Source organism: Thamnophis sirtalis, unplaced genomic scaffold (genome assembly GCF_051295495.1).
Source record: "Thamnophis sirtalis isolate CommonGarterSnake01/CBP01778 unplaced genomic scaffold, rThaSir2_p1.2 scaffold_5, whole genome shotgun sequence".
NCBI classification, from domain to species: Eukaryota; Metazoa; Chordata; class Lepidosauria; order Squamata; family Natricidae; genus Thamnophis; species Thamnophis sirtalis.
This window is the reverse complement of record NW_028261385.1, coordinates 21,090,701-21,117,807: the sequence shown is the minus strand read 5'-3', so window position 1 is coordinate 21,117,807 and position 27,107 is coordinate 21,090,701. Positions and strand designations below refer to the sequence as shown.

Genomic DNA, 27,107 nt, shown 5'->3' with positions numbered 1-27,107 from the left:
AATTAATTCTTGGCAAGAAGTCTCTGAGGCACGAACCACAAAAAGCAAAGAAAGACGAACTGTTGTCTCCTACAACCACCCCTCCCCTTTTGCTTCTATTTATTCCCCAGCCAGGAAGGGCCATTCAGAGTCCACATGTGCCTTTTTTCCAGAGTCTGCCTCTGTTCCTCAGTTGTTCTCCTTTCTTGAAAGCTCTGCGCATTCGCGGATCTGGAACAAGCCCCAGCTGTTCTTCTTCCCCGCTTATCTTCGACTCCGAAGGCAGCTGAGAAATGTTGGACGGCCCTGGCTCTATCTCTGCTTCCGATGCAGAGCATCCATCAGAACCTTCCCCAGACTCCAGGACTGGCCCAAGTTCCTCCCTAACCTCCTCATTGTCCGAGTCTGCCACCAGCTCCACTGGCAGCTAGCGGGCCACAACATAGGCCTACTACACAACAGATGTATAAAAGGCTTGAGATGCAATGATGTTGCTTTTGTTAAGAGGAACATTTTGTTTCTATGCTGAAACATGCTGTCAGTCAGTCAGTCTTCCTACAGAGGAATAACCAGCTCTTGATCAGACCGTAAACCATCAGAAGAAAGAGATATAAGGTTTCAACCTTGTGACTGTTCTGGGTATGATTTGAATCTTAGAGTTTTCTGTGGTTTTCTATGCCAACTATAGCTTTTCCAGTATCTGCCATAAAACTAGCTTTTCAAGAACTGTGGCCTTCCATGCAAACCTTATAGCCTGTGTGGCAGGCAAGTGATTCTGATACATGATGCGTGAAAGTTCAGTGCTTAAAGATCCATGTGGACGTGCGTCATAAGACTTGATTTAAGCAGGTATATCATTTCTATTCTACATATTTACACCTTCAAAGAGGAAAGATTTAAAATGGCGCAGGGAAAATGAGAACTCTGAAATATTTGCTAAACCTGAGGGAAATCTAGCTGCTGTGGTCCTTGAGGGAGGAATAATAAAGAGATAGCCAAGCACTAAAGCAAACACAAAATTCTATTTTTCACTTGAAAGAGCAACTTTTTAAAGAAACCCAAGTATAAGAAGAATAGCGTGAATTAAAATGATTTTTCCGTTCTATTTTTCAAGATCTTCCAACGAGCAACAACAGACAAAGAGAGGTTTTACGCCCTGCCAAACTGCAGCCGCCACAAGCAACTACATACAAAACAGAAAAGAAAAGAATTGATGAAAATTGTCTAGAGGAGAATCATGAAACAGATAATCAGGTAAAATATAATGCACCATCAAGAGTACATGTTCTTATTGTTGCAGCCATAAAGTTCCGTTCATGTAAGAAAGTTTTGAAATATCCCAAAGGTGCTTTTGAACAAGCAACTGGACTTGGGTTTTTTCCTTGAAAAAGTTTTCTTCTCATCCAAGAACTAAAGCTTCTTGGATGAGAAGCAAAACTTTTTCTAGGGAAAATAAAACAAGAAAAACACCATTTCAAAGCTTTCTTTAGGCAAATATGTTAGGCAAATCCAATAAAATTGTTTTTTGGGGAAAAAATTGTTTCCATGAAGAGGGCGAGTTTGGGTACTTATAATACAGGCTCCTTACTTCTGGAAGCTAATGCTGTAGTGGGTAGAATAAAACAGACGGGGAGGTTATCACAATCTATGTGTTTTAGAGTGCATGTGAAAGAAAATTGATTGAATGAATTGTTTTTAGATGTCTGAAGATACCTATGCATGGATTGATATCTCCCAAAAACTTCCTCACCCATTACAGATTTCAAGCTCTAGCACAACACAGTAAGTTAATTGAAATCTATTTAAATGATGATGATTGAAAGAAAGAAATATTCATTCAATTGGTCAACCTTTTCAATTATTCTGAATTATAATTTGGGATTGCCGCTTTACACAACCTGGAAAAGTGGAGCATACTTTCAGATGTTGAAGTAGAGATAAGGAAATTTCAGAAGGATGCCACCATAAAGGACAAAGGTCAAGTCTTTGATAGTTGATAGAATTATTATAGAGAGAATTTCATGAGGCAGGGAGGGAAGGAGGGAGGGAGGGAGGGAGGGAGGGAGGGAGGAAGGAAGGAAGGAAGGAAGGAAGGAAGGAAGGAAGGAAGGAAGGAAGGAAGGAAGGAAGGAAGGAAGGAAAGCTCTTATCAAAGTTAGGTCATAACAGTAACATAATAGTTACGAGGTAAAGGATAGACTAAACTTGTCTTACTATAAGTAAGTATGACAGCTCAGGGTTACAAAATAGAATGTGCAGGTTGAAATGGGGTAAAAAATAACCCTGGGAGAAACAGTGGCCAATGTTTCTGACCGTCTACTTGTCTGTCTCTGCCTCTCATCTATCGTCATTGTTCATAATATATTTAAGCCATTTAGAGCCTTATTTGGTTTAGAGCAGTATACTGCTTGTAATTAAGTGCTTGTTATAATTAAGCAAGTAAACAAATACATATTCCTTTTTTTTATTCAAGCAATCGATTAGTCAAAGACAGAACTGTCTCAGAAAGTGAGCATTCTAACTTCGTATTTGGAGAAAATATAGTAGAAAGAGTTTTGGTAAGTATTAATGAATGCTTTAATACCAATGAATTTATTAATGAATTTAAGTTTGAAGGATATACCGTATTTATCGGCGTATAACATGCAGTTTTAAAACTAAAATTGGAAGCTTAAACCCTGCCTGCGTGTTATACGCCGATCTCAGCCTGGCGGCAGCGTCACACAGACTGTGGAAGGAGGGGGAGGAGGAGGGAACCAAAGAGAGCTTTTACCGAGTCTGCGCCCCACAGCCAGGACCGTCCTGGCGCCTCCAGCCGCGTTTCTTCCTGCAAAGCCCTTCGGGCAACCCGAGAGTTCCGCTTGACGCCAGAAGGGCTTTGCAGGAAGAAACGCGGCGTTTCTTCCTGCAAAGCCCTTCTGGCGTCAAGCGGAACTCTCGGGTTGCCCGAAGGGCTTTGCGGGGAAGAAACGCGGCGTTTCTTCCTGCAAAGCCCTTCTGGCGTCAAGCGGAACTCTCGGGTTGCCCAAAGGGCTTTGCGGGGAAGAAACGCGGCGTTTCTTCCTGCAAAGCCCTTCTGGCGTCAAGCGGAACTCTCGGGTTGCCCAAAGGGCTTTGCGGGGAAGAAACGCGGCTGGAGGCGCAAGGACGGTCCTGGCTGTGGGGCGCAGACTCGGTAAAAGCCTCTCTTTGGTTCCCTCCTCCTCCTCCTCCTCCTCCTCCTCCTCCTCCTCCTCCTTCTTTCTGGAGCCCCTTCCTCAAAGATTTGGTACCAAAGCAATGGCGGTGAGGAAGTTGTGTCTTTTGGATTTTGCACTGTTGTCTTTTCAATGGTTCTCAGACTGGTTGAACCTTTAGCAGCTGGGGTGATATTCTTTACTGTTAAGGTTACAATTGGATGTGTTGGACAAATCTTAAAAGATGAAACTTTTATTAAAACGTTTGACTTAACTAAAAACGTCTTCCTTTTTCTTCTTCTTCTTAAATATGATTTATTTATTTATTTTTACTTCAGAAGTTTGATGACCGTTGTACAAACTAATCCAACCTAAATGTAGAGGAGGAGAAGAAGGGGGTGGGATTTAAAAAGAGCAGAGGAAAAAGAAAAGAAAGCATGAAGAAAACATAAAGAAAGGGATGGGAGGGAGGGAAGGAAGGAAGGCACTTTATGTTGAAACAGAAAATATTATATAAGGAAGAAAATGGAAATAACTTTTTGCTCAAAGAGGTGTTTTTTCATTTCATATTTGCCTTTTAAGAGGAGTTAATGTTATAATTCATGTTCTAATGTTATAAATTTTAATCCAACATTAAGTTCCGAGCTTCCAAGTCATTTATTTTTAATGAAAAAAATTTTTACTCAAATTTTTGTGTTAAAATGGGGGATGCGTGTTATACGCCGGTGCGTGTTATACGCCGATAAATACGGTAGTCATTTGCATTTCCCATTGTTAAATCTGAATCTAGATGATCAGGAAATAATAGTTAAAGAGATATCTTTCTCACTTCAGTCATTTCAGACATATATCTCATATTTGCCTTAGTGTCTTTATTGTCACTCTTAGTGACAATAAATTATCAGTTTAAAACTGTTTATACGTTTACCTCTCTCCTAAGCTACAAAAAAGCATTTTATTCTAGTATACTATCTAAACAGCCCTTGATCCAATAATAAAATTTATATTTATTTCAAAAAATTCTGAACAATCATTTCGGCTGCACCAATCAGCAGGAATAGCCCAATCCCAACCATTAAATATTTCACCTATTTTCTGCACATCTGTTGCTATTAAATAAATCATATCTTCAGCATTGTTTGGAGTTGAAATGTTCTGTGGCTGCTTGCAAGATTCCCAAGAGTGGGAATTTCACCTGGGGAATCTTTAGTGATACCAATAGAGGAGAATATTTGTAGCTCAGGGTTGAAATGAGGGGTCCTTGGTGCTCTCTAAACTTGGTTGTTTTCTCACAGACGTTTCATTACCCAAACTAGGTAACATCATCAGTGCACAATGCAGTGATGATCTTATCCAGTTTGTTAATGAAACATCAGAGAAATTAATCAATCTCCCAGAGAGCACCAAGAACCCCTCAATCCTTAGTGAAGCAGGGTGTTTTTTAAAAAAAATAATAGTAATAATGTTTATTTGTAATGTTTATTTTAAGGATTGGCAAAGCCTAGCCAACTATATTCAGCTACGAGAAAAAGTAAAAGAGCATTCTATACAACTAAATAAGTGGGGGGGGAGAGGGCATAATAAGGTGCCTTCAGATTAGCAATTTAAAAGAAAAACGAAGGGGTGGAAAAGGGCACAGGACACTTCCTTAACTTTTCATCTACACTCTATTGCCCCCTTGTGGTCAGTAGGTCCCATTAGGTGCTGAAAAGCCAGCACCACTGAATTAGTGTTTCCAACAAACAGATCTGCAGGAAATGGGAATGACACCATTCATCCATTGGGTAATTTTGTAACTGGAAAGTATTCACATTACAAATTCAGGATCATCTAATACAACATGGTTAAAATGCTTTTATTCTCAACATCTTAAAAATACATTATTGGATATGCACATTTCTAGATATTATGTAAGCATGTGAATAACTGAATGTGTATCCAAAGGGCTGATAAATGTGTTACTTAATGGGTTCTTCCAATTAAATGAGACTTTATGGATCTAGGAATAATGCATGTACCTTCCCCTTACCCAATTTGGCACTAAGAAATTCGTGTTGCTTTTGACCCGATTATTTTAGATCATAGTATTGAACAAATCAGGAAGATTAACTAGGATCTTGGCAGAGGTGGGCGGTACATAATGTAACAACCGGTTCGCCCAGCACAGAAAATGTGAGCGTTCATACCTTCCGCACATGCACACGGATTCAAAAATATGGGGACTATATAAGACATAGTGCCAAGGCAGGTGGGCAGGCCCTGTCGCTGGTCCGAACCACCGTTTCACCCGAACTGGTCGCAACCCACCTCTGGATCTTGGCATATGTAGTCAAGAATGTCCATCTAAACAGGGCTAATTATGACAACTTTTTTTTTTATCCCAGATAGTTAGCTTAAAAGTTAACAGGATTTTGGTAATTTTAGTCCTCAATCTGTATTGAAACCATATGTGTTACCTATTTAATGTACAGACATTTATATTAGATATGTTTTATTCTAATAAGCAAAATAAATAATAAATTTAGAGTCAAAGGGAACCAGAATCTATTTACTGTGGATAAAATCTGGATCAAACTTAATTTTTGAAAGATAATTTCCGCTTGACTTATATAATATAGCAAGATATTTGTAAAAAAAATCACATTAACTTGCTTTATCAAAGACAGGATAGAAATGTTCCCATCTCTCACTACTATATGAGAGCAGTGGTGGGATTCAAATTTTTTTTACTACCGGTTCTGTGGGCATGGCTTTGTGGGTGTGGCAGGGGAAGGATACTGCAAAATCTCCATTCACTCCCTATTCCAGGGCAAGGATACTGCCAAAATCCCCATTCCCTGCCCACCCCACTAACCTGCTTTCCAGCTCCATTCTCCTGTTCAGGGCAACAAAAGAAGATCAGCTGGGAGGCAGCGGGGGGCAGGGCCAGCCTATTTGCTGGTTCTCTGAACTACGCAAAATTTCCACTACCGGTTCTCTAGAACCTGTCAGAACTGACTGAATACCACCTCTGTATTAGAGACCATGGGATTGCCACGTACTGCCTTAGTTCATGCAACAGACTGAACCTTAAGAACAGGTTAAACAAACCTCAGTCATGTATTCACACAACATGCTATTCCAAAACAAATAAATTCTATTATAGACTAATAATGATGTCCTCCTGCACATTATTTAACACAATGCCTGAGTTCTCTCCCACCCTGAACCACAAATTACCCAATGCTATTTTAGCCTAGCCTAGCTTCGCCTGTGCCACTGGGTACATTTACAATGCCTTTCACGTGTTTAAAGGTCCGCGCACAATATTTTTGTTATCTTTCCAGACCTAATTGTATTAATTCAAATCAGCTCTTTCTCCAATTTTTCTAGAAGCCTGAGAAATCCCCAGAACTGCAGTCCAAGGATATCAGTGAAAAGGAGCCCATCTGTGGCCCAGATTTCCATACCATTCCCCCATGGGCAAGTAGGTTCTGTTTCTTAGAAAACAATGGTATAAAATTGATGTTGCACTTTCATGACATTTTGTATGTGGTTATTGGATTAAGCCCTGAAAATCAGGCCTTCCTCAACCAGAACAAGTTGACAGTTCAATAATCCCCTGCAAAAACGCCTCTGGTGATGGGAGTTACATCTACAAGAGTCCAGAATGGGGATGGCTGATTTAAGGCAAAGTCAAACTCAGAAACCAACATGTCATATACCACATCAGACTACTTTGTCTTTCTAGCCTGATGTATTCCTCTCTAATTTATTTACTTTTCACATTTCTGAATCATCCATCCCACTCAAAGAGTATTTTGTAATTTATTTCCCAGCCAGAGACGTTCACAGGTTATATATATTATATATTATAATATATATATATATATATATATATATATATATATATATATATATATATATATATATATATATATATATATATATATATATATATATATATATATATATATAAAATACTGTCTGCAACTGTGTGATCATGTTCTGGAGGCACAATCTGTACACAAAATGTAGGTGAAACTTCATAGACTCATAAGGCTGAAAGGGACTTTGGAGTTCTTCCAGTTCAACCCTATGCCCAAAGCAGGACTCCTCATAAACCTCTCAGACAGGGATATCCAACCTATGTATATACCAGAGGTGGTATTCAGCAGGTTCTGACCAGTTCTGGGGAACCAGTAGCAGAAATTTTGAGTAGTTTGGAGAACCAGTAAACACCACCTCTGACTGGCCATGTCCCCATCTATTCTTTGCCTCCAAAGTCCCAGCTGATCAGGAGGAAATGGGAATTTTGCAGTATCCTTCCCCTGGAGTGGGGAAGGAATGGAAATTTTACAGCATCCTTCCCCTGGAGTGGGGAGGGAATTGAGATTCTACAGTATCCTTCCCCTGGAGTGGGGAAGGAATGGAGATTTTACAATATCATTCCCCTGGAGTGGAGAGGGAATGGAGATTTTACAGTATCCTTCCCCTGGAGTGGAGAGGGAATGGAGATTTTACAGTATCCTTCCCTTGGAGTGGGGAGGGAATGGAGATTTTACAGTATCCTTCCCCTGGAGTGGGGAGGGAATGGAGATTTTACAGCATCCTTCCCCTGGAGTGGGGTGGGAATGGAGATTTTACAGTATCCTTCCCAAGCCACACCCACCAAGCCATGCCCACAAGTCAAGCCACGCCCACCAAGCCATGCTCACAGAAACAGTGGTAAAATATTTTGAATCACACCACTGATACATACATATATACACACACAACACAGTTAATCCATTCAATCTCACCAGCTTCATTGCCACAGAAAGGTCTAATTCCATGTTAATAATAGCTAATTTTGAACTGAAATCGATTGGGAGATAATGTATTTAATATCTATAATATTCATTCCTGTTGTAAGACCTTCCTCCCGTAGCAATTTCATCATTTCTCTTCCTTACTTTCTTGTGAAATAGCACCTCATTTTGCTAAGAGTTCGACGCTAGCAGAATCAGCTGCAGCTTACCTATCTAGCAAAACAGCCCAAAGATATTTTTTGGAAGAAATAGAAATTACAACAGGTGAAGAAGAGGAACACAACGTATTGCAGGTATATTTCAAACAGTTGTTAATGTCCTGATTTAACAGTGACTTTATGTTTTTTGTAACAGTATGTCAATGGGAATTAGGCATGCTGCTGATTTTTTTTTTTTATTGAAGCCAGTTACTGAATGAGGAATATTATCTCATATTAGTGTCAGTAATTTATTTTAGTTCATTTGGTAACCACAGTAATCCTCAACTTACAAATACTGTAGTTGCTTATTGGTTATTCAGAGTTGTTCACTGTTGCAACAGACTCAAAAAAAGTTATTTACATCCTGTCTTCAAACCCATCCCCAGAGTGACACAATTGTATTCCGGACATTCGGCAATTGGTTTGCATTTATGATTGATTGCAGCATCTCTCAGTCACATGATCATATTTTGCAATTTATTTTACCATTTTCTGGCAAAAACTAGCAAACAACACCCATTGGTTAAGCTAGACTCAGATTTATGATTATGCAATGTGCTTACTGAATTGCTTGATGACTATTTTAAGAACTGTTGTAAAATTGAGTCTAGTAACATGGTGATTCAACTTACAAACGTGATGTCTTATCCGGGGCTCAGTTGTAAGTTGAGGTCTACCAATAGTTAATATGCAACGTATCTGTCATCTGTCCCAAAGGTGCTTTTTCAAGAAGCAACTGGACTTTCTGGTTTTTCTTTGAAGATGTTTCTCTTCTCATCTAAGAAGCTTCTTCAGCTTTGACTGGATAGTGGGGAATGAAAAGATGTATGTTCCTTGCAGACAGGTAGCTGGTCATTTGCATTCTCCACCATCCAGTCAGAGTTGAAGAAGTTTCTTGGATGAGAAGTGAAACGTCTTCAAAGAAAAACCAGAAAGTCCAGTTACCTCTTTAAAAAGCATCTTTGGGACAATCATGATCTTGATGACTGAGAATCTGTAGACGTATCTGTTATCCATTCTTTTTCTTAAACATAGCTTCTTCAAAAGTTATTTAATTGTAACGATCAATTGTCACACTCCTCTGAATTCCAGAACAGTTTCTCAGGAGTTACCACAAAGAAAATGAAAATGCAGCCATGAGCACTAAAAAGCATGAAAACCACTCCATCTCATGTAGGGTCCTAAATTACACAAGACCAATTATATCTTCACATGTTTCTCTCTTGTACATGTGCTGTTGTTTCAGAAAAATGAGGTGGAAATAAAAGCAATTACTTCAATGTTGGGCAAGATAATGTTCAGATAATGTAACAGTATTTTCATTATCCATGTACATCCCTTTGTAGTTGTCTAAATCATAAAACTAATCCAGTTGTCTACAAGTGCAGCAGTTAGAACTGCCCAGGTTGGAAACTTTTGTCAAAGAGCAAATATTATGTTGACCAGTTGTCTGAAACAGCAGGAAAGGGGCTGCCCCCTCAATCTTTTGACAGTAGAAAGACAGTCACTGATTTTTACTAGACAGATTCTGGTTACATGCAAAAGCCCTTAGCTGAATCTGCATATGAGCTTCGATCTGGATATAATTTATCATTCAGCTAGGGATCTGTATAGTGAAATTTGCTTTTTCACACACTGGATTAGGATAATTAGTCATGCTTGCTAAGTAAACACATTCTTAGAAAAGAAATCCTTTTTGAAAAGATGAAAATTACTTTGCAGTAGGATTTTTCTAGTATTGTCATAAGAAAAGGGAGATAAGAATTTTGCAAGTTCGCTAATAATCATTTTCCTCTAAGAAGAGATTATTTATTTCAATTTTTGATAAGAAATTCTGTTTTCCCTTCTTTGTCTAAGTAATTAATGTACAGTATTCAGTTAAGATCATTTAGTTGTCATTTTTATTCTTGTAATTGATAACAACTATAGAAATAGCTTAGAAGCCATTTGACCATTGTTATGAAACATTTTCTGTCATAGAAATAATGATAATGATGATCATTTCTTCTGTCTTAGATCAACTGCAGGCTTTTTTTATTTAATAAAGCCCTGTTATGCTGGACTGAAAGGGGGAGTGGTTGTTTGAGACTCAATGATACCTCCAGCAATCAGCATGAAATGCTTCAGTCAAGACTGGGTAAAAATTAATTTTGCAGTTCTGTATATAAATGTAAGGTCTATCGCTTCTCAGCCTTTTGGCTAAAATCAAGTGTAATGTAAGGTCTTCTTGATTCCTAGGAATCATAGGGACACAACTATATAATTCTTTCTTTAGGATTTGCTTTGATGTCTCAGTCTAGCTTATACTTTGGTATTCCCTGGTGGTCTCTCATGTACAGATAAACTCATTTATTAAAAGGATATGCACATACAATCCACTTGCAATCCATTTGCAAAAACGTATCACCAAAAGATTAAATATTTTAATCTTTATTTAAACATTTTAGCAGGGCTTTCACATGAAAAAGATTTGACAATTAATCACACGAGTTTTAATTACTCCATTTGTATAGGATTAAAACCATAGTTCTGAAGAAGAGTACAAAGACTAAAAAGTCAAGATTGTCCACATCAAACAGTAGCCTTTTGGAAGTCCTAAGCTGAGGATTAGAGAACCCTTCCTAGAGAGGTTTTTAACAAGAAATTGGACAACCATTTGTCGAAAATGGTATATAGGGTTTCCTGCTTAAGCAGAGGGTTGGACTAGAAGACTTCCAAAGTCCCTTCCAATTCTGTTATTCTGTTCTGTTGTTCTATTATTATTAGTTTTTCATCTCTTAATCCTTCTCCCCATAGTTAAACCCATTTGGCTTGGATCTGGATTGTTATATTTTGCAGGTTTATTCTATAATTAAAATGGTTTGCCAAGTTTGTAGAGCATCACTGGCCAAATCAAGAAAAAGGAGGGGAAATGAGCCAATCAATAGGTTCATTTGCCCTCCTTTCAACTTGACAAATAACTGTAAAGCACTTAGACTTAGAGAGTGTTGTAAAGCATTATGAAGCAGCACATAAGTGCAATTGCTATTGCTATGCTGCTGTGACTGGTCAATGCAGTTATGTACATATACTCTGTACATAAGAAAGAGTAGTTTCTGCAACTACTTTGGAGGCTGCTAAATCCAGATTCATACAAAAAATCCTATTTTTCTCTCTTTGGAAAAAACGGAAGCCCTTCAATGTCATGAGAATAAGTAATGGAAATTCCCAAAATTGCTAGGAAAATCTGGTGTATTTCAATTTCCTTGCCTACTTTTTAAAAATTGTTTCTTGTGCTTGCAGTCATGCGAAATCAAGGAAGCATGAGGCTTATTCTTAACACCAGGTTGTGGAGTCAGATGGTGATAGAAAGAGCAAACCGGAAGAGTGTGTGCATCACAGCAACAGATCTAGAGGATGGATCCGTCAAAGTTTTCCTAATACAAGTAAGAATAAGAATCGTGTGATTCCTAGACTCTGGGATAAAACCTGAATGTGTTGGAAAATACCCAGTTCAAAAAGATCTGAGATATTCATTGGATAGGTGATGGTGATGATAATGCTACATTGTGTGATCCTAGAAAAGGATAAGAAATTTAAGTTTTCCATTTTAATTGATTTACACTTTGATTTTCAAGGAATTTTTTTAAAAAACTATTAATTGAACCAGAAGATATTTCCTGGTATTTATCAATATTCTGTAGCATTCCTTTGCACACTATTCCAAGAAGTTTCAGTTTCAGTTTCAGTTCAGTTTATTAAATTTATATGCTGCCCTTTTCCCCCGAAGGGGACTCAGGGCGGCTCACAACTCGAACCGGGGAGGGGGATACAGACAAAAGATTTAAAAACAACAACATAACAATATATAATTTAAAACTCACAACAGTCATACCATTCGAGACGGGGGCAACAACTCTTTAGCCCCAGGCCTGTCGGAACAACCAGGTTTTGAAGGCTTTGCGGAAGGCCTGGAGGGTGGTGAGGGTGCGAATCTCCATGGGGAGTTCGTTCCAGAGGGTCAGAGCAGCCACAGAGAAGGCTCTCCTCCGGGTAGTCGCCAGTCGACACTGGCCGGCGGATGGGATTTGGAGGAGGCCTAATCTGTGGGATCTAATCGGTCTAGTGGAGGTAATTGGCAGCAGGCGGTCTCTCAAGTACCCAGGTCCAATACCATGAAGGTTCCTAACCTTCCTTTTTGGGGGGGGCAGTGAAGTACTTGCAAGGAGTTACTAATGCCTTCACTTAAGAAGCACTAGGACACATAAATAAGAATACATATAAAACTTCAATGACATTTTTATTTTGTTTTTTATTTTTTATTTTTCTACAAACATATTGTTGTGTTAACAGTGTGGACTGAAATATCTTATATTGTAGTACAAATATAACAATATTCTTCATATTTAATACCGTTGATAATCTTATAAAACATTAGTAATAATACACATATTTTGTTGAATTATAATCTTTCATTCTTTGATTGTTCGATATTTCAGTATATTATTTTATGCCAATCTCCATATTCTAAATATCACTCCTTTTACTACAAATAAAATATTAATAATCACATTTGTTGCGTTTAACAGACTTATATAGTTCTGATAACAATACACAGATTTATATTAAATTATAATCTTCCAGTGTTTATCCCCTTTCTAATTTTTAATTGTGCCACTATTATATTTTTTTTAAAAAAATCACCTTTCTAATCACATTTTAACACAAATAAAATATTCATCATACCTATATTTGACAAGTTATATATACGTGTTTTTATTAAAGTCTAATCTTCCATTATTATTTTGTTCAACATTCCTATATTTTTATGCCAATCAAATTCTACATATTCGTACATACCCAGTGATATTTTTAGATGTTTTACTTGTTGCTCAATTTCTATATCATAAAACCGGTTTGTGGAAAACCTGAATAGTGGTAATTAGTATACAAAATACATAAATAAATAACAGACCCTTTTCTTTAAAATAATTGGTTGGGCTAAGAACTGGTTAACATACCTAAGGATGTTCTACTGTGTTGCTCTAAGTCAGTTTTTCTCAAAAAGTATTCCCTCCAAGGGCCTGCAAAATCAAATTTGTTTGCCAGCCTCTGTTGAAAAGGAGCACAATATTAGAATCCCATCAAACAGTTGTGAGGAAGAGTAGTAGCAGGAAATGCATCAATTTTAATTTTTAATAGTCATCCATACAAACTAAAGGTCTTTTGGGGGAGGTCTCCTCTATAATTTTTAAAGTGGGAAGGAATCTTGAGAGAAAAAGGTTTTAAGAAACACTGCTCTAAGTCATCCCGAAAAAGCTGGTTTTTGAGTACAGGTGTTAAAAATAAAGTAAAATGGAGCAAATAGCATAAAATAGATACTTTGTTTGACAGGTCAAAGTCAAGGACAGCTGATGGACATGTGTATGTCTCAATTTTATGGCATATTTCTCTGTGAAAATTATGGTATTGAACATACATTTCCCTTTGAACTTGTAAAGCATTACACATTTTCTGCTTAAAAATCTCTGAATCACTGTCACTTTCTCTTCTTGTTAGATGGTTCTTAACTTTTTTTTTATTTTCTTGTTGCTTGTTCTGACAGTGGTGGGATTCAAATAATTTAACGACCGGTTCTTTGTCCTAATGACCAGTTAGGTAGGCATGGCTCGGTGGTCATGTGACTGGGTGGGTGTGGCCAACTCAATGTCATTCACATCAATGGGCGCTTCGCATCAACTGTTACAATGTAATAAGGGTTAACTGGAGGCAGTGCAATAAAGCAGGGCAATAAAGATTAGGCTAGAAACAACACCAGAATGTTTCCTTCCTGCCTTCCTTTACAGGGATCAGCCCTGTAAAGTGGAAAAAAAACAAAAGGAGATTTCTTCCAACAACCGGTTCTCCAAATGGCTTAGAAAGTTAACAACCGGTTCTCCCGAATAGGTGCGAACTGGCTGAATCCCACCACTGCTTGTTCACCTTTTCATTGCTGCTCTGGAATACAACACCTCATGGATCCATGCTTTCTGTCTATCTATCACATAGGCCAGCACAAAGGACATTGAATCCCTCTATGCAGCTATCCATCACCGTCTTGTTGCTCAAAGAAACTTTACAAAGCAGGAATGTGGTGTAAATCAAGTGGAATACAAGCTAGATGTTCAGCCAATATCTTGTGACAGCGATGATGAAGAGAATGAAAAAAAAAATTCCAGGGAGCAACAATAGATCAGGTAAAAAAAAAAAAAAAGCTTTCATGACGTTGACATAAACTCTGGTTCATGCAAATTATAATTCAATATTTACTTTCCCATAATAGAGCGGGCCAAGTTCAATGCAGGAAGAATTGGGGAAAATATTTCTGCTGCTGCAAAGTTTGCAAATCTGGTTGGATAATATAACGTTTAAGGAGGAGAAAGTGCATGTTTCAAAGGTTAAAAACTCACACATCTAAAACATGAGGCAGAGTAAAATTGGAAAAGGGATTGTTTTGTGATTGTCTGCATATATACATACCTATAGAGAGACAGATAAACATACACACACACATACATACAGGTTTACCACAAGAAAAAGACAGGTGGGAAGGGAATTAATGTTCCAGATTTAGTAACTGGACAGAATAGGAACTTCTTAACATTGAGCAAACCAGTTGGACAGGTTTGCTCTGGTATCTCCAAGCTGATAGGCAAACACTTGTGTTATTTTGATATGAACATTCAGCACGGTAATTTGCAAATAATCTCACTATAGTTTTGAGAGAGGTTCTTCTGACTCTTTCTCCACCTCCAGAAACAGTTAAGGGTTTACCCTTCCAAACTCCAGGGTTTTCCACAGGGGTCAGCACTTCATCTCTCGTACCTTCTGCAGCACTTGTCCACAACTATATGAGCATTCTCGCTGCTCCCCCACTACCCTGTAATCTGTTCCCTCCAGCTAGATCATAGGGAATGTAAGGGAGCAAAGCAATAGTAGCTAGCTAGGTCGTTGCAACCATTTTGGAGTCTTATGCATAAGAAGAAAAACGGGAAAGTACTCTTCCTCCAACCAGTTGCTGAGCAAGGCAAGGGGATGGCAACCACGTTGTGTAAGAAAGTGGGTAACTAGGGCAACTTTACGACCTGTGGACTCCAACTCCCAGAATTCTTGAGTCAGCCATGCTAGGACAGTTAGGAACATAGTGGGAACATACCAACATAAAGGGATGTGGTGGCTCAGTGACTAAGACTCTGAGCTTGTCGATCAGAAAGGTCGGCAATTCGGCGGTTCGAATCCCTAGTGCCGTGTAACGGAGTGAGCTCCCATTTCTTGTCCCAGCTTCTGCCAACCTAGCAGTTCGAAAATGCAAGTACAAAAATAGGGACCACCTTTGGTGGGAAGGTAACAGCGTTCTGTGCACCCTCGGTGTTTAGTCATGCCAGCCACATGACCACGGAGACATCTTTGGATAGTGCTGGCTCTTCAGCTTTGAAACAGAGATGAACACTGCCCCCTACAGTTGGGAACAACTTACCAACATAGAACATTGTGTAATAGGGCTAGAAGAGACCTTAGGAGTTTCTTAGGAGGAACTCTAAAGAAACAGAAGATAGGATGAAGGGGAAGTTTCCTTTCAGAGAAAAGAACTTTAAACTTTTTTCACAATATTTTTCTGGAGCCATAGCTCACACAAGAATTCCACTTTTGAAAACCTAGGCTAGCCCCTCAGTATTGCTTAGACATGAGCATGTACCCATGCAAATGAAAAAGTCTCATTAAGCCTTAAAGTATCTGTTGGTGTTCTCCTATCTCTAGAAATTGGATTCATGAGGACCTATGATAGTCACTTGCTTTAATACCTGGCTTTTGGCCCCCACTATGCACAGCTGCTGTACCTGTAAACAGATATAAATATTACAAAATGGCATAGCATCTCCAAGGATCCCTTTGTAAAAGAAACCTGACTTGGATATGTGCTAAATCCTGGAATTTCTTGTCATTCAATAATTAAGTTGTGTATAACAACATTACTTTAAATTTTTTAAATGCTTTTGGCAAAATAATTTAGATTACATTACCAGTAATATTTAGATTATTAATCCCTGTTAAATCAGGACTTTTATGAGAGATTCCATAACTTCAGTATCTGCTTTTTGCTTTCATGCACCATACTCCAAAATTTGCTTTTTTTAAAATCTGGTTAATAACTTTTTAATTATCCTGAATTAAAGGTCATTTCTATTAGAATCCATTATGCACTTGTGGTTATATCGATCTGTTCTAGGCATTGAGTATTGCCTGCTATAAATAGTTTCTTATGGATAGCAAAATTGCTGAGATATAAGCAATTGGCTGCTCACTTGATACTATTCAACAAAAATGGAGGAGAAAAGATTATGATAGGAAATTGCATGGCTGCAAAAGACAGAGGGAAGCCCAGACTATTGTACCAAGTCATCCATCATGTAGACAGAAATGAAAACAAAACATAAGAAGGGTGAATATTATTTTATTTTTATTATTTTATTATGTAGGCTGCTGAGGGTTTGCAGAAATGTTCGGGCGATCTCTAGCTAGGAGTTCGGGCGATCTCTAGCTAGGATTCCGCCCAGTTTCGCAAACCCCCTAATGCCACCCCTGGCTGGCCCCTCCTACCCCACCACGCCCCTCCCAGGAGTCTCCACGTGGCCTGTTTATCATGCCAGATAAGTGCATGGCCTGCGCGGAGGCTCGGGGAGGGGGGAAAACAGGCCTACTGGAAGTCCAGAAATGGGCCTGTTTCCAGCCTCCAGAAGGCCTCCAGAGCCCGAGGAAACAGTTTTCACCCTCCTGGAGACTTGAGGGAAGCCTCCTGAGCCTGGGGAGGGCAAAAAATGGGCCTACCGGAAGTTCCCAAAGTCCAGAAACGGACCTGTTTCCGGCCTCCGGAGGGCCACTCCGAGCCCAGGGGAAGCAATTTTCTCCCTCCCAGAGGCTCAAAGAAAGCCTCCAGAGCCTGGGGAGGGTGAAAAACACCCCCCCCCGCCGCCATGGTGCAGGAGGCTGGGTAGGCCACACCCACCATGGCCACACCCACCCAGCAACAGGGCAATGAACCCATTGCTGCAATTTTTGAAGCCCAGCCCTGGATATATTATTGAATCATTGTAGTTGGTGGAATTGGGCTGTGGCTTCCTGTTATCGTCAATAAATCCTTTCTAGTTATAGTTCCTTAACTTCTTATGAACCTTCCCAAATGGGGTGAAGCCTAACATTCAGAACACTTATAAGGGGAATTTATACTGTGGTTTCAATTAAACTTTGCTCCAAAATCCAGCTCTCTGTGGTGTAATATCTTATTACAAGTGCTTACAGCGAAGGTGTCTTATAGACAATGTGACCATCAATCAACCTGCCACACTAAATCTATTGTGCAATTTCATGGCTTAAATCATGATTGTGCAATGTCTTTTTTAAGTGTATAAAGAATAGGGAAACACAGAGGAAATACTTAGGTTGTGGTGCTTGAAGGAAATACTTGAAAAAACTCATATGTTAAAATATTTCCCTGTAATATTGACCCCAGTTTTTCTAGCAGAATGAGCAATTCCAGAGAGTAATGCAATTAAACCTCCTCCTTCTTTGCCACAAGATACATTAGTACTGTGTCTTCCCTGATCTGATACTCTGGGTTTAGTGGACCCAAACAGAAAGCTTAAACAATTAGAAGAGCATCAAAAGAGCACTGCCAAAGGATATGCATAGAATAATAGTATTATTAGTAGCATTAATTAATAATAACAATTACATGAGCTGCAGTGGTGCAGTGGTTAGAGTACCGTACTGCTGGCTATTTCAGCTGCCTGCTGGCTTCCTGCAATTTGGCAGTTCAAATCTCATCAGGCTCAAGGTTATCTCAGCCTTCCATCCTTCCAAGGTGAATAAAATGAAGACCCAGATTTTGGGGGCAATAGGCTGACTCTGTAAACCACTTAGAGAGGACTGTAAAGCACTGTAAAGCGGTATATAAGTCTAAGTGCTATTGGTATTGGCATTGATGAAATCACCAGCAGTCAATTGAAAATGGTAGCTTTACTTGGAAAGAGCTGACATCCTCTAACAATACGTTTAATGCCATCAAACAACAGCCTATCCCAAGTCCTTGGAAAGAACTTGATAAGTGTTTAAGAAACCCAAATCCCATCTAAACACCTGGCAGACTATGTGACTAATAACCACAACAAGAGTAAAATCAATATAACTATGATCCAGATGGGAAGATGATGATGATCTATCATTTCCTAATTCTCTGACTCTCAAATGGACATGTAGAACGATGTCATTTGATTGTCACTCTCCCTTCAGTTTCCTCAAATTTCCTGCCCTCTCTGTGTCCTTCTCTGAAACTGTTCCAGACGTTTGAATCTTTAAGGTATGTTGCAGTGGTGAAATTTAATTTTTTTACTACCGGTTCTATGGGTGTGGCTTGGTGGGCATGGCAGGGGAAGGATACTGCAAAATCTCTATTCCCACCCCACTCTGGGGCCAGCCAGAGGTGGCATTTGCCGGTTTTCTGAACTACTCAAAATTTCCATTACTAGTTCTCCAGAACCTGTCAGAACCTGCTGGATTTCACCCCTGGTATGTTGGCACCCAGAACTTGAGGTAGGATTTGACCAAAGCAGAATAGAATGTATCAAGTACTGCATTATGGTGATATAATCTAACTACATTTGCCTTGTTTGCAGCTACAATGCTGCTGACAAAATTCACCTTATAATCAACTACAATTCCAGGATATTTTTTTTAACAAGTACTGTTGCCAATCCACATACCCCTCCTTCTACATGTGCATTTGATTTCTGTCTGTCAAATTTCTTTCTATTGTTCACGACCCATTTTGCAAACCTACCACAAATTTTCAATTTCATTTCTGTCTTCTGGAGTATTAGCTATCCCACCAATTTTATGACATCTGCACGTTTGATATCCATTCTCATCCTCATCCAAATAATGACTACAAATCTTACCTCATTTGTATTTAATTTGCACCTTCGTTTTACAACTGTTATAAAAGCTGAAGTCACTGCAAATGTCCTCCCATATAAGTGTGCATTGTGTTACAACCTTCACTATCTTGGCATGTTGTAATTTTTTCCTCCCTTTGTGCCGAGTGTAATGCAACTGAACTTTGTGTCCGTTTGTTTTAGTTTGTGAAATGCTGCACAAATGAGATAAAAGGAATTGTGTTCCAATGCTAAAGTTTAACTTCCTTTTCATTCTCTGTGCATGCACTTCTGATTCATTTGGGCCTGATCGGGTTGGAGACAATCTTCTAGAATGTTCTTTGGCATCAGTCTCATTGAAAGATCTGGGAGCTGCTCAAGAACAGGAATTAAAAAGCTTTCATTTAATAAAGACCTTTGTCCTCTCTTTTTGAATTTTCTAACAGCATTCTAGAAATATATATAGATGTATGTATGTATGTATGTATGTATGTATGTATGTATGTATGTATGTATGTATGTATGTATGTATTTATTTAGAGTCACAACCCCTGGTATGCCCAAATATGGGAGGAAGTTTACTGCTTCCATTCTCTGTCTATCGGCTTGTCACAAGAGACCATCCAGACAGAAACCCAATATTTTTACTGTTGCCTTTGTTACATTTGTGTTGTATTTGTGCTGATAAATAAATAAAGGGAGACTAGTATAGATCTATTTCAAGCTATTTAGCTCTCATCAGCTAGCCATACCCACAGGTATGGCTTCAGTCACAGGTTCTAATCAGCACAGGTTCTAATCCCAGTAAGGGTATGGCTAGCTGAAATCATAATCCTTTCATATTGGGGAGGAGAACATCTTGCAAATAACCAATTGTTTTAAACAATATTTATTAAACTACTAAATAAATGAGAGTTTATTTATTAAACTGTCTTATTCATTGTAATGGTCTTAGGCTTCAGTCCTAATAGACTGGAATAGGCACCCACTCATTCATTTGAAAAGAAGTCCAATCATGCTGGTGGAAAGCTGGTTGGCTGGCTGGAATGTGTCCCACTTGTATATATCTAAATATAAATTTCTGCTCCTTCTCTCCCCCCCTCCCGAAAAATAGTGTGTTGAGATATTCTGAACCAATATTCTTGAATTTAAATCTGAGAGGTTTTACGAAATCAAATAGAACAAGGTGGCTACTTTTTGGAGTTGGCATTACACTTAGCAGCATTGAAAAAGAAGGCCATTCTGAGATTATTTGGGGCAGAAACTAGGGTTCTGGTCTACGTTGTTTAACTATCTAATTTCAAGCATTTAAGTCCACATGCAGTTCCACCTGCTATTAGTGTCATTTTCAAAGGAAAACAAGAGGCAATTTGCAGATTTTGGAACACTTCTAAATATTTATGTCCAGGGGTGGGCTTCAAAAAATGCAGCAACGGGTTTGCATCCCCGTTGTTGGGTGGGCATGGTTATGGTGGGCATGGCCTAGTTGACCTCCTATACCATGGGGGGGCAATGTTCACTCTCCCCAGCCTCCAGAGACTTCATTGGAGCCTCTGGTAGGGCAAAAACTGCTTCCCCTAGGCTCCGGAGGTCCTCCAGAGGCTGGAAACAGGCCCGTTTCCGGACTTCCGGAAGCTCCAATAGGCCTGTTTTCCAAGCCTTCCCAAGCCTCCGTGCAGGCTCTGCAGGTACCCCGCATCATGAATGGGCCGCGTGGAGACTCATAGGAGGGGTGAGGTGGGAGGGGCCAGCCAGGGGTGGAATTTGCGGGTTTGCCGAACGGGGCAGAATCCTAGCTAGAAGATCGCCCAAACCGGTGCGAACCCCCAGAGCCCACCCCTGTTTATGTCCTATGGACTTATTTTTAGGAGTAAGTTGTATTCACCGTGACATAATTTATTTCAACCTAAACATGAAGATAATTGTTCAGGCACTGTTGTGTCAGTAAGCACGGAGAATTGGGCTTTAGATTTTCAAACTGTAGAGACATATTGATCTTTCCCAGATTCATGCCCTTCAGAAACATTGGACTAAAGCCTGCATTATTCCCAGACGATTGTAGAAAAATATCAGAGCTATAATGCAACTATGATTCTGTGGGGATATCCGATTGGGGAATTTACTCTTTTCTTTAATCAATGTCTACTTCAATCAGTGTTCATACCGAACCATTCCTCTGAAACTTCTGTGTGACTTTGCAAAGGAACATTATAAAAAGGCTCAAATCTGTTTATCGAGTTGAATGCAATATCCAATCTGTGCGCTGATTTGCAAGTTAAACAATCCACTGACAAGCAAAAGGCCCTTGACCTAGATTTGGGAAAAAGAGATAAGGGTTACTAGGCAATGATTGCTAAGCTTACAGCCCTTGGGAATCTTCCACGCTGTGGTGCAACTTCTTTTCAGTTGATGGGCTTCATAAGTATGTGTGCATGGGTATTCATGCACACATAAGCACCCACATTTGCAATTGGTGATCAAGATAAAAAAATGGAATAGTAGAAAATCTGTGGATTACTTGAAGGCTATTGGCTAAACTCTTCTTTCATTTGTCTCCAGGATATTGCTGATATTATGTTAGCCCCATCTCTTATGAAGGAGCCTTGGCAGAACCGCTGATAGCTTCTGCTTCATTTTATTTATTTTGACTTGGTTCACTTCATTCCAGGGGTGAAATCTAGCAGGTTCTGACAGGTACTGTAGAACTGGTAGTGGAAATTTTGGGTAGTTCGGAGAACTGGTAGCGGAAATTTTGAATAGTTCGGAGAACTGACAAATGCCACCTCTGTCTGGCCCCAGAGTGGGGTGGGAATGGAGATTTTGCAGTATCCTTCCCCTGCCATGTCCACCCAGCCACCAGGCCCACCAAGCCATGACCACAGAACCGGAAGTAAAAACAATTGAATTTCACCAATGCTTCATTCTATTTATTTCACAGAACATAAAATAACAGGGTTGTAAGTAACTTGCATTAAAAAGCAAAGGTTTCATTGAAACAAAGTAAACTATGCTTGACTATATGGAGATGTCCATCTTGACAGCAATGTGGAAAATAGTTCATATGTTTTTCTTTCATTGCTAGAAGTTCCCACAGAAAAATCAGACAGGCATTTAGTTGCAAAACACTTTTCCTAAAAATGTATAAACAATCATCCTTCACTTCATTTAATGCTAGTGGTATTCAGAAGTCACACTTTCCTCAAGATAAATATTCAATTGTGCCATGAACTTGAAAAGGATTGTGGTTGTTTCTCTGTAATTATTATTTATAGCATTATGAGAACAAGCATAGTTTCACCCTTGGCTGGCATGGTCTCTCCTCTTGCGACTCAAAATTAGAAAGCTCTATTTCCCTGTTGGATTAAACACATTTTTAGTATGTGGTCTGAAGCTTAAACTGAGATCTTACCTATTGTTAGTACAAAACGATTCCAAAAAATGTAGCATGGTGTTGCCTTGTTTCATAGTTATAATTAACTATTATTTGCCTAGGTTGGTACCTTTAACCAGGACATGATGAATTGATTAAAGCATTCTTAGGTGGATTTTGATAATATACTGCACGGAAAACAAATTACAAATGCGATGCCTTTAGATCATGGGTGTCAAACTCGTGGTGTCACATTGCCGTCACATGACGTTTCACATTTTCCCCCTTCATGGAGTGGGCATGGTCTGGGGTGGGCATGGCCTGCCTGTGACACATCCGGCCTGCGGGCTGCCAGTTTGACACCCTTGCTTTAGATAAATAGCATTAGACAGATGATAGGAAGGTAGGCAGATAGGCAGATAGACAGACAGACAGAATGACAGACAGACAGATAGATACAGTAGCAGGGTTTCAAATTTTTTTAGAACCTCTTCTATAGGTGTGGCCTGCTTTGTGAGAGTGGCTTGACAGCCATGTGACCAAGTGGGAGTGGCTTGGAAGTCATGTGACTGGGTGGGCGTGGCCAACTTGTAAAATGTGGTGAAACTCACTTAACAACACTCTTGCTTAGCAACCAAAATGTTGGCTCAGAAACTCTAGCATTTGAAGTACGCAAGTCTTAAAGCTGTCAAGTTGTAAGACCCTTGCCCCCCTAACTCTTTAGAAAAAACCCCAGGGGTGTTCAAACTTGACAGCTTTAAGACTTGTGGACTTCAACTTCCAGAATTCCTCCTTTCACTCTTCATCTTGTGTAGATGGGCGGGGGGGAGGGAGCTGGAACTGGTTCTAAACAGCACTGTAGATTTGTGGAACCTCTTCTATAGAAGAGGTTAGAACTGGCAGGAACCCACCCCTGTACAGTAGATAGATTAGATAGATAGATAGATAGATAGATAGATAGATAGATAGATAGATAGATAGATAGATAGATAGATAGATAGATAGATAGATATTGATTCCCATCAATAAAGAACAGAAATGGAATCTCCCAAACTTTTCACAGCTGACCCAGAGATACATTTGACCTCCTTTTGCAATGCTTCTGGGTGCCTCAGGAATTATTTCATTTCATTTTTATTTTTTTAATCACCAGAATTGAAGCAGAGGTTCTATTTCTCATGTGCCAGGTTTAAGTGGCTAGCCACCAAGTAAGATACCTCTGGAAGATGGATGGTGCAGCACAGCGGTGGGTTTCTGCCGGCATTACTGCTGGTTTGGCATGCAAAAAATTTTCAGTTCAAGTCCTATCTTAGCCATGAAAGCCATCTAAGTGGCTTTGAGCCAATTACTGTCCTCAGTCCAACTCACCTGATAAGGTTGTTGTTGTGGGGAAAATAGATAGGTGTACTGAATATGTTTGCCAAATTGAGTTATTTGTAAAACTAATGAAAGTGGAATACAAATAAATAAATGTTGATGTGCTTAACACAATTAAGTAACACTTTACAAACACTCTTCCAGAGCATTCTCCATGGATTCGCAGAAAACCTGTGGTCTGTTCCTGACAACTCACTACATCCCATTAAAGGAACATTAGGGACAACACACCATGTTGGAATGAAGACACTGGAATGAAGTCACCACACAGGATATATGATAAAGGAACAAAGCAGAGAATATGGAAAGGAAGCACTTTAAAGGTTCCAGACATCAGTACCTGTACGGTAACAGGAATCCAACATTGGCCTCAGTTCTTTTCGAATTATTCAGAAGTAGTAGTTTTCACATTTGGGGATGAACAGCTTTAAGGACGCTTTTAAAGAAAACAATAATTCTGATCCATGATGGTATTCATCCTTAACTAATGATTGCTCCATCTACTTAGAGCAGTAATTATTTACAAAGCATGTGTATATGTATGTGTGTGTACAAAAGAAGAGACAGACATTGCAATCTCCGGAACTTAAAATATATTATCCACTTGGCTTTTGTCAGCCTTTGTAACATTGTCAGAGTGAAAAAAAACTACAATTGAAGAGATATTTGCCTTTATACATCCTTGAGCAATTTGGCCATCCACCCTCCTCCCACCTGTTATTAGCTCTGTCGTTTTTTTACTTCAGACATGTTAATCGATGGAGGCTTAGCTCCTGTTGCTTCCTTCCCTATTGAGCACAGCTTGAGCTACTCGATAGAGGAGGAAGGAGCTAAGCCTCCATCGATTAACATGTCTGATGTAAAAACGACACCCAGAACTCATATTTTTAGGTTAGTTCGCAATGTGTGTGTTCAGTATAAAATGTTAATCTATTTTAGGTCTAGATTAGGTCTAAATCTTTGAAGATTTGAATTAATCTTCAAAGCTTAATATTGTAAGCTGATATTTGCATCTCCCCAGTTCTATACAATATATGGCAGTCTTGAACATAAACAACAATTTTCCAGGCAGATAGGTAATTCAAGCTTTCCCAGACCTGCTGTTCACATGCGAGTTTGATTCATAAATGCAAACAATTCCCCCCCCCTCCAAAAAAGCAGATTTTTATGTCATCCCAGGAAAATTACACCAAGGGTCATCACTTCATTGCTATTCTTTCCGCTAGAACTTTGCACTGATCTGGGATTAGCACATTTCTTTCAATCGTCACCGCATTGTCTGGCTGCAAAGTTGGCATTTCTTCTGGAATGATGGTTAGACAGTTTCTCATTGGCAGTGGCTGATTTTTTATGTCTGGGAGATTAGTTGGCTGGAGGGAATGCTGGATAGTTGGGGAAGAGCTCTCAGGAAGGAAAAGCATGAGACAGTTTCAAGGGGATTTGGGGACTAAAGCCAGCAGCTGCATAGAAGTAGGGATATACGCAAAGACTGGATTGGTGGGGGTTTTATATATATATATATTTTTTGGTACCTTCAAATCATTGTCGACACCTGACAACTGTCTGGATTAATCCCTGTAGTTTTCTTGGCAAGAATTCAGAACTGGTTTGTCTCCTTCTAAAAGTCTATGGAGATTCTTAGTCATCCAGATCATGGTTGTCCCAAGGGTGCTTTTTCAAGAGGCAACTGGACTTTCTGTTTTTTCTTTGAAGACATTTTGCTTCTCATACAAGATGCTTCTTCAGTTCTGACTGGATGGTGGGGAATGTAAGGATTTATATTCCTTGCAAACAGCTGGTCATTTGCATTCCTCACCATCCAGTCAGAGCTGAAGAAGCTTCTTGGCTGAGAAGCGAAACGTCTTCAAAGAAAAAACAGAAAGTCCATTTGCCATTCGAAAAAACACCTTTGGGTCTCCTGAATTTGAAAATGACTGGCCCAAGGTCATCCACCTGACTTCGTGCCTAAGGCAGAAGTAGAACTCATAGTCCAGTAGGCCTCAGAAAATTATACTTGATCATTATATATGGGCCACAGTTCCTAGGTTTGTTTGAAAACCATGGTTAAAAGATCATGGCACCATGTTATCACAAAGCTCATAAAAGAGTGAGGCAGAATTTATGTTTGCAGATGCTCTGCTGATTCAGAATGCCCTGTTTATTTTTGGAATGGGTGTCTGTTTTGTGTCTTTCAAGATTAAGCCAAATAATTCATTTTCTTTGTAATCACATCTTTAACTTCCTTGTTATCCAATAGTCTGTCTGCCTCCTTTTCTGATAATATTTTTAAAGAATGGAGTTCTTCATCTTAATTATTATGGTACTGTAATGATCCTCGAATGTTAGTACATTTTCCCTCTTTTAGTTTGCCAAGTTCCAGGCTTTTAATCCTTTCATTTGGACAATCATCCATTAATTTAGGATTGTGCCTCCAGTAGATGCTAGGTTTACTGTATATTGAAGATTAATTTATCTTGTATGCCTTAAAAGATGTGACAAAAATGTTTCTGAGATCTTGCTAACAATTTTGTGACATATCTTACTGCCAAAGATGATAGTTTTATTATTAACTAGTAAACGCTAGTACGTTTGCTAAGGGTGTATCTCTCAAAACAGTACAATTAGCAGTCCAAAGAGTATTCCCAAAGTTAACAATGAATTCATCATCTATGGTTGGAAAAGAAATCATTGTAAAGGAGAAAAACATGCTGTTATTTCCCATATAAATAAGTATGATTGAATATTATTGGTTTCTGTGGGCTGTATGATATAATTCTTTGAATATTTATTTGGAACTAAATCCTACTATATTCAGCAGTTCTTAGCCAACTAAGTGGATATAGGATTAAGCCTAATAATATTCTATTAAGCCTATTAATATAGAGCTTCAAATCTATCCTACATCATTTTTTTCCTTTTCTTTCATAGACCGTTTCTACACCTCTTTTATCACTCTTAGTCCCAGAAGGGGGCAATGGCAATACTTCCGTATTACTTACAAGAAAAATAGATCTTCTCCTGCTGAGCTTGTCTTGAGGCTTTACCTTGAGAAAAATCCTATTAAAATTGTGTCTTTTCTTGAAAGGAACATGCTTATGCTATTTAGCTTCCAGCTTTGGTTCTTTTGTCCAAGATGTAATGTCTGAATACTAGATATGTCTTACCTCTCCTTCCTCTTCCTGCTAAGAAATATACGTGCTAGGCCAGGGGTGTCAAGCTCAAGGCCGGGGGGCCAGATCTGGCCTGCGGGGTGCTCAGATCAGGCCAGC

The 27,107-nt window shown here is 39.1% G+C and overlaps 1 protein-coding gene across 1 annotated transcript in view; it reads left to right on the top strand.

Moving 5' to 3' along the window:
- The window catches only part of RANBP3L (RAN binding protein 3 like), a 59,785-nt gene extending 34,226 nt beyond the window's left edge, over nucleotides 1-25,559 (top strand). The window contains 10 exon segments of the mRNA XM_087715418.1: nucleotides 1,094-1,233; nucleotides 1,679-1,761; nucleotides 2,453-2,537; nucleotides 6,528-6,621; nucleotides 8,105-8,238; nucleotides 10,162-10,282; nucleotides 11,428-11,570; nucleotides 14,173-14,337; nucleotides 14,339-14,360; nucleotides 23,983-25,559. Coding sequence (XP_087571544.1) covers nucleotides 1,094-1,233; nucleotides 1,679-1,761; nucleotides 2,453-2,537; nucleotides 6,528-6,621; nucleotides 8,105-8,238; nucleotides 10,162-10,282; nucleotides 11,428-11,570; nucleotides 14,173-14,337; nucleotides 14,339-14,360; nucleotides 23,983-24,026 — 1,031 coding nt within the window. The 3' untranslated portion in view covers nucleotides 24,027-25,559.
- The last annotated feature ends 1,548 nt before the right edge of the window (nucleotides 25,560-27,107 follow it).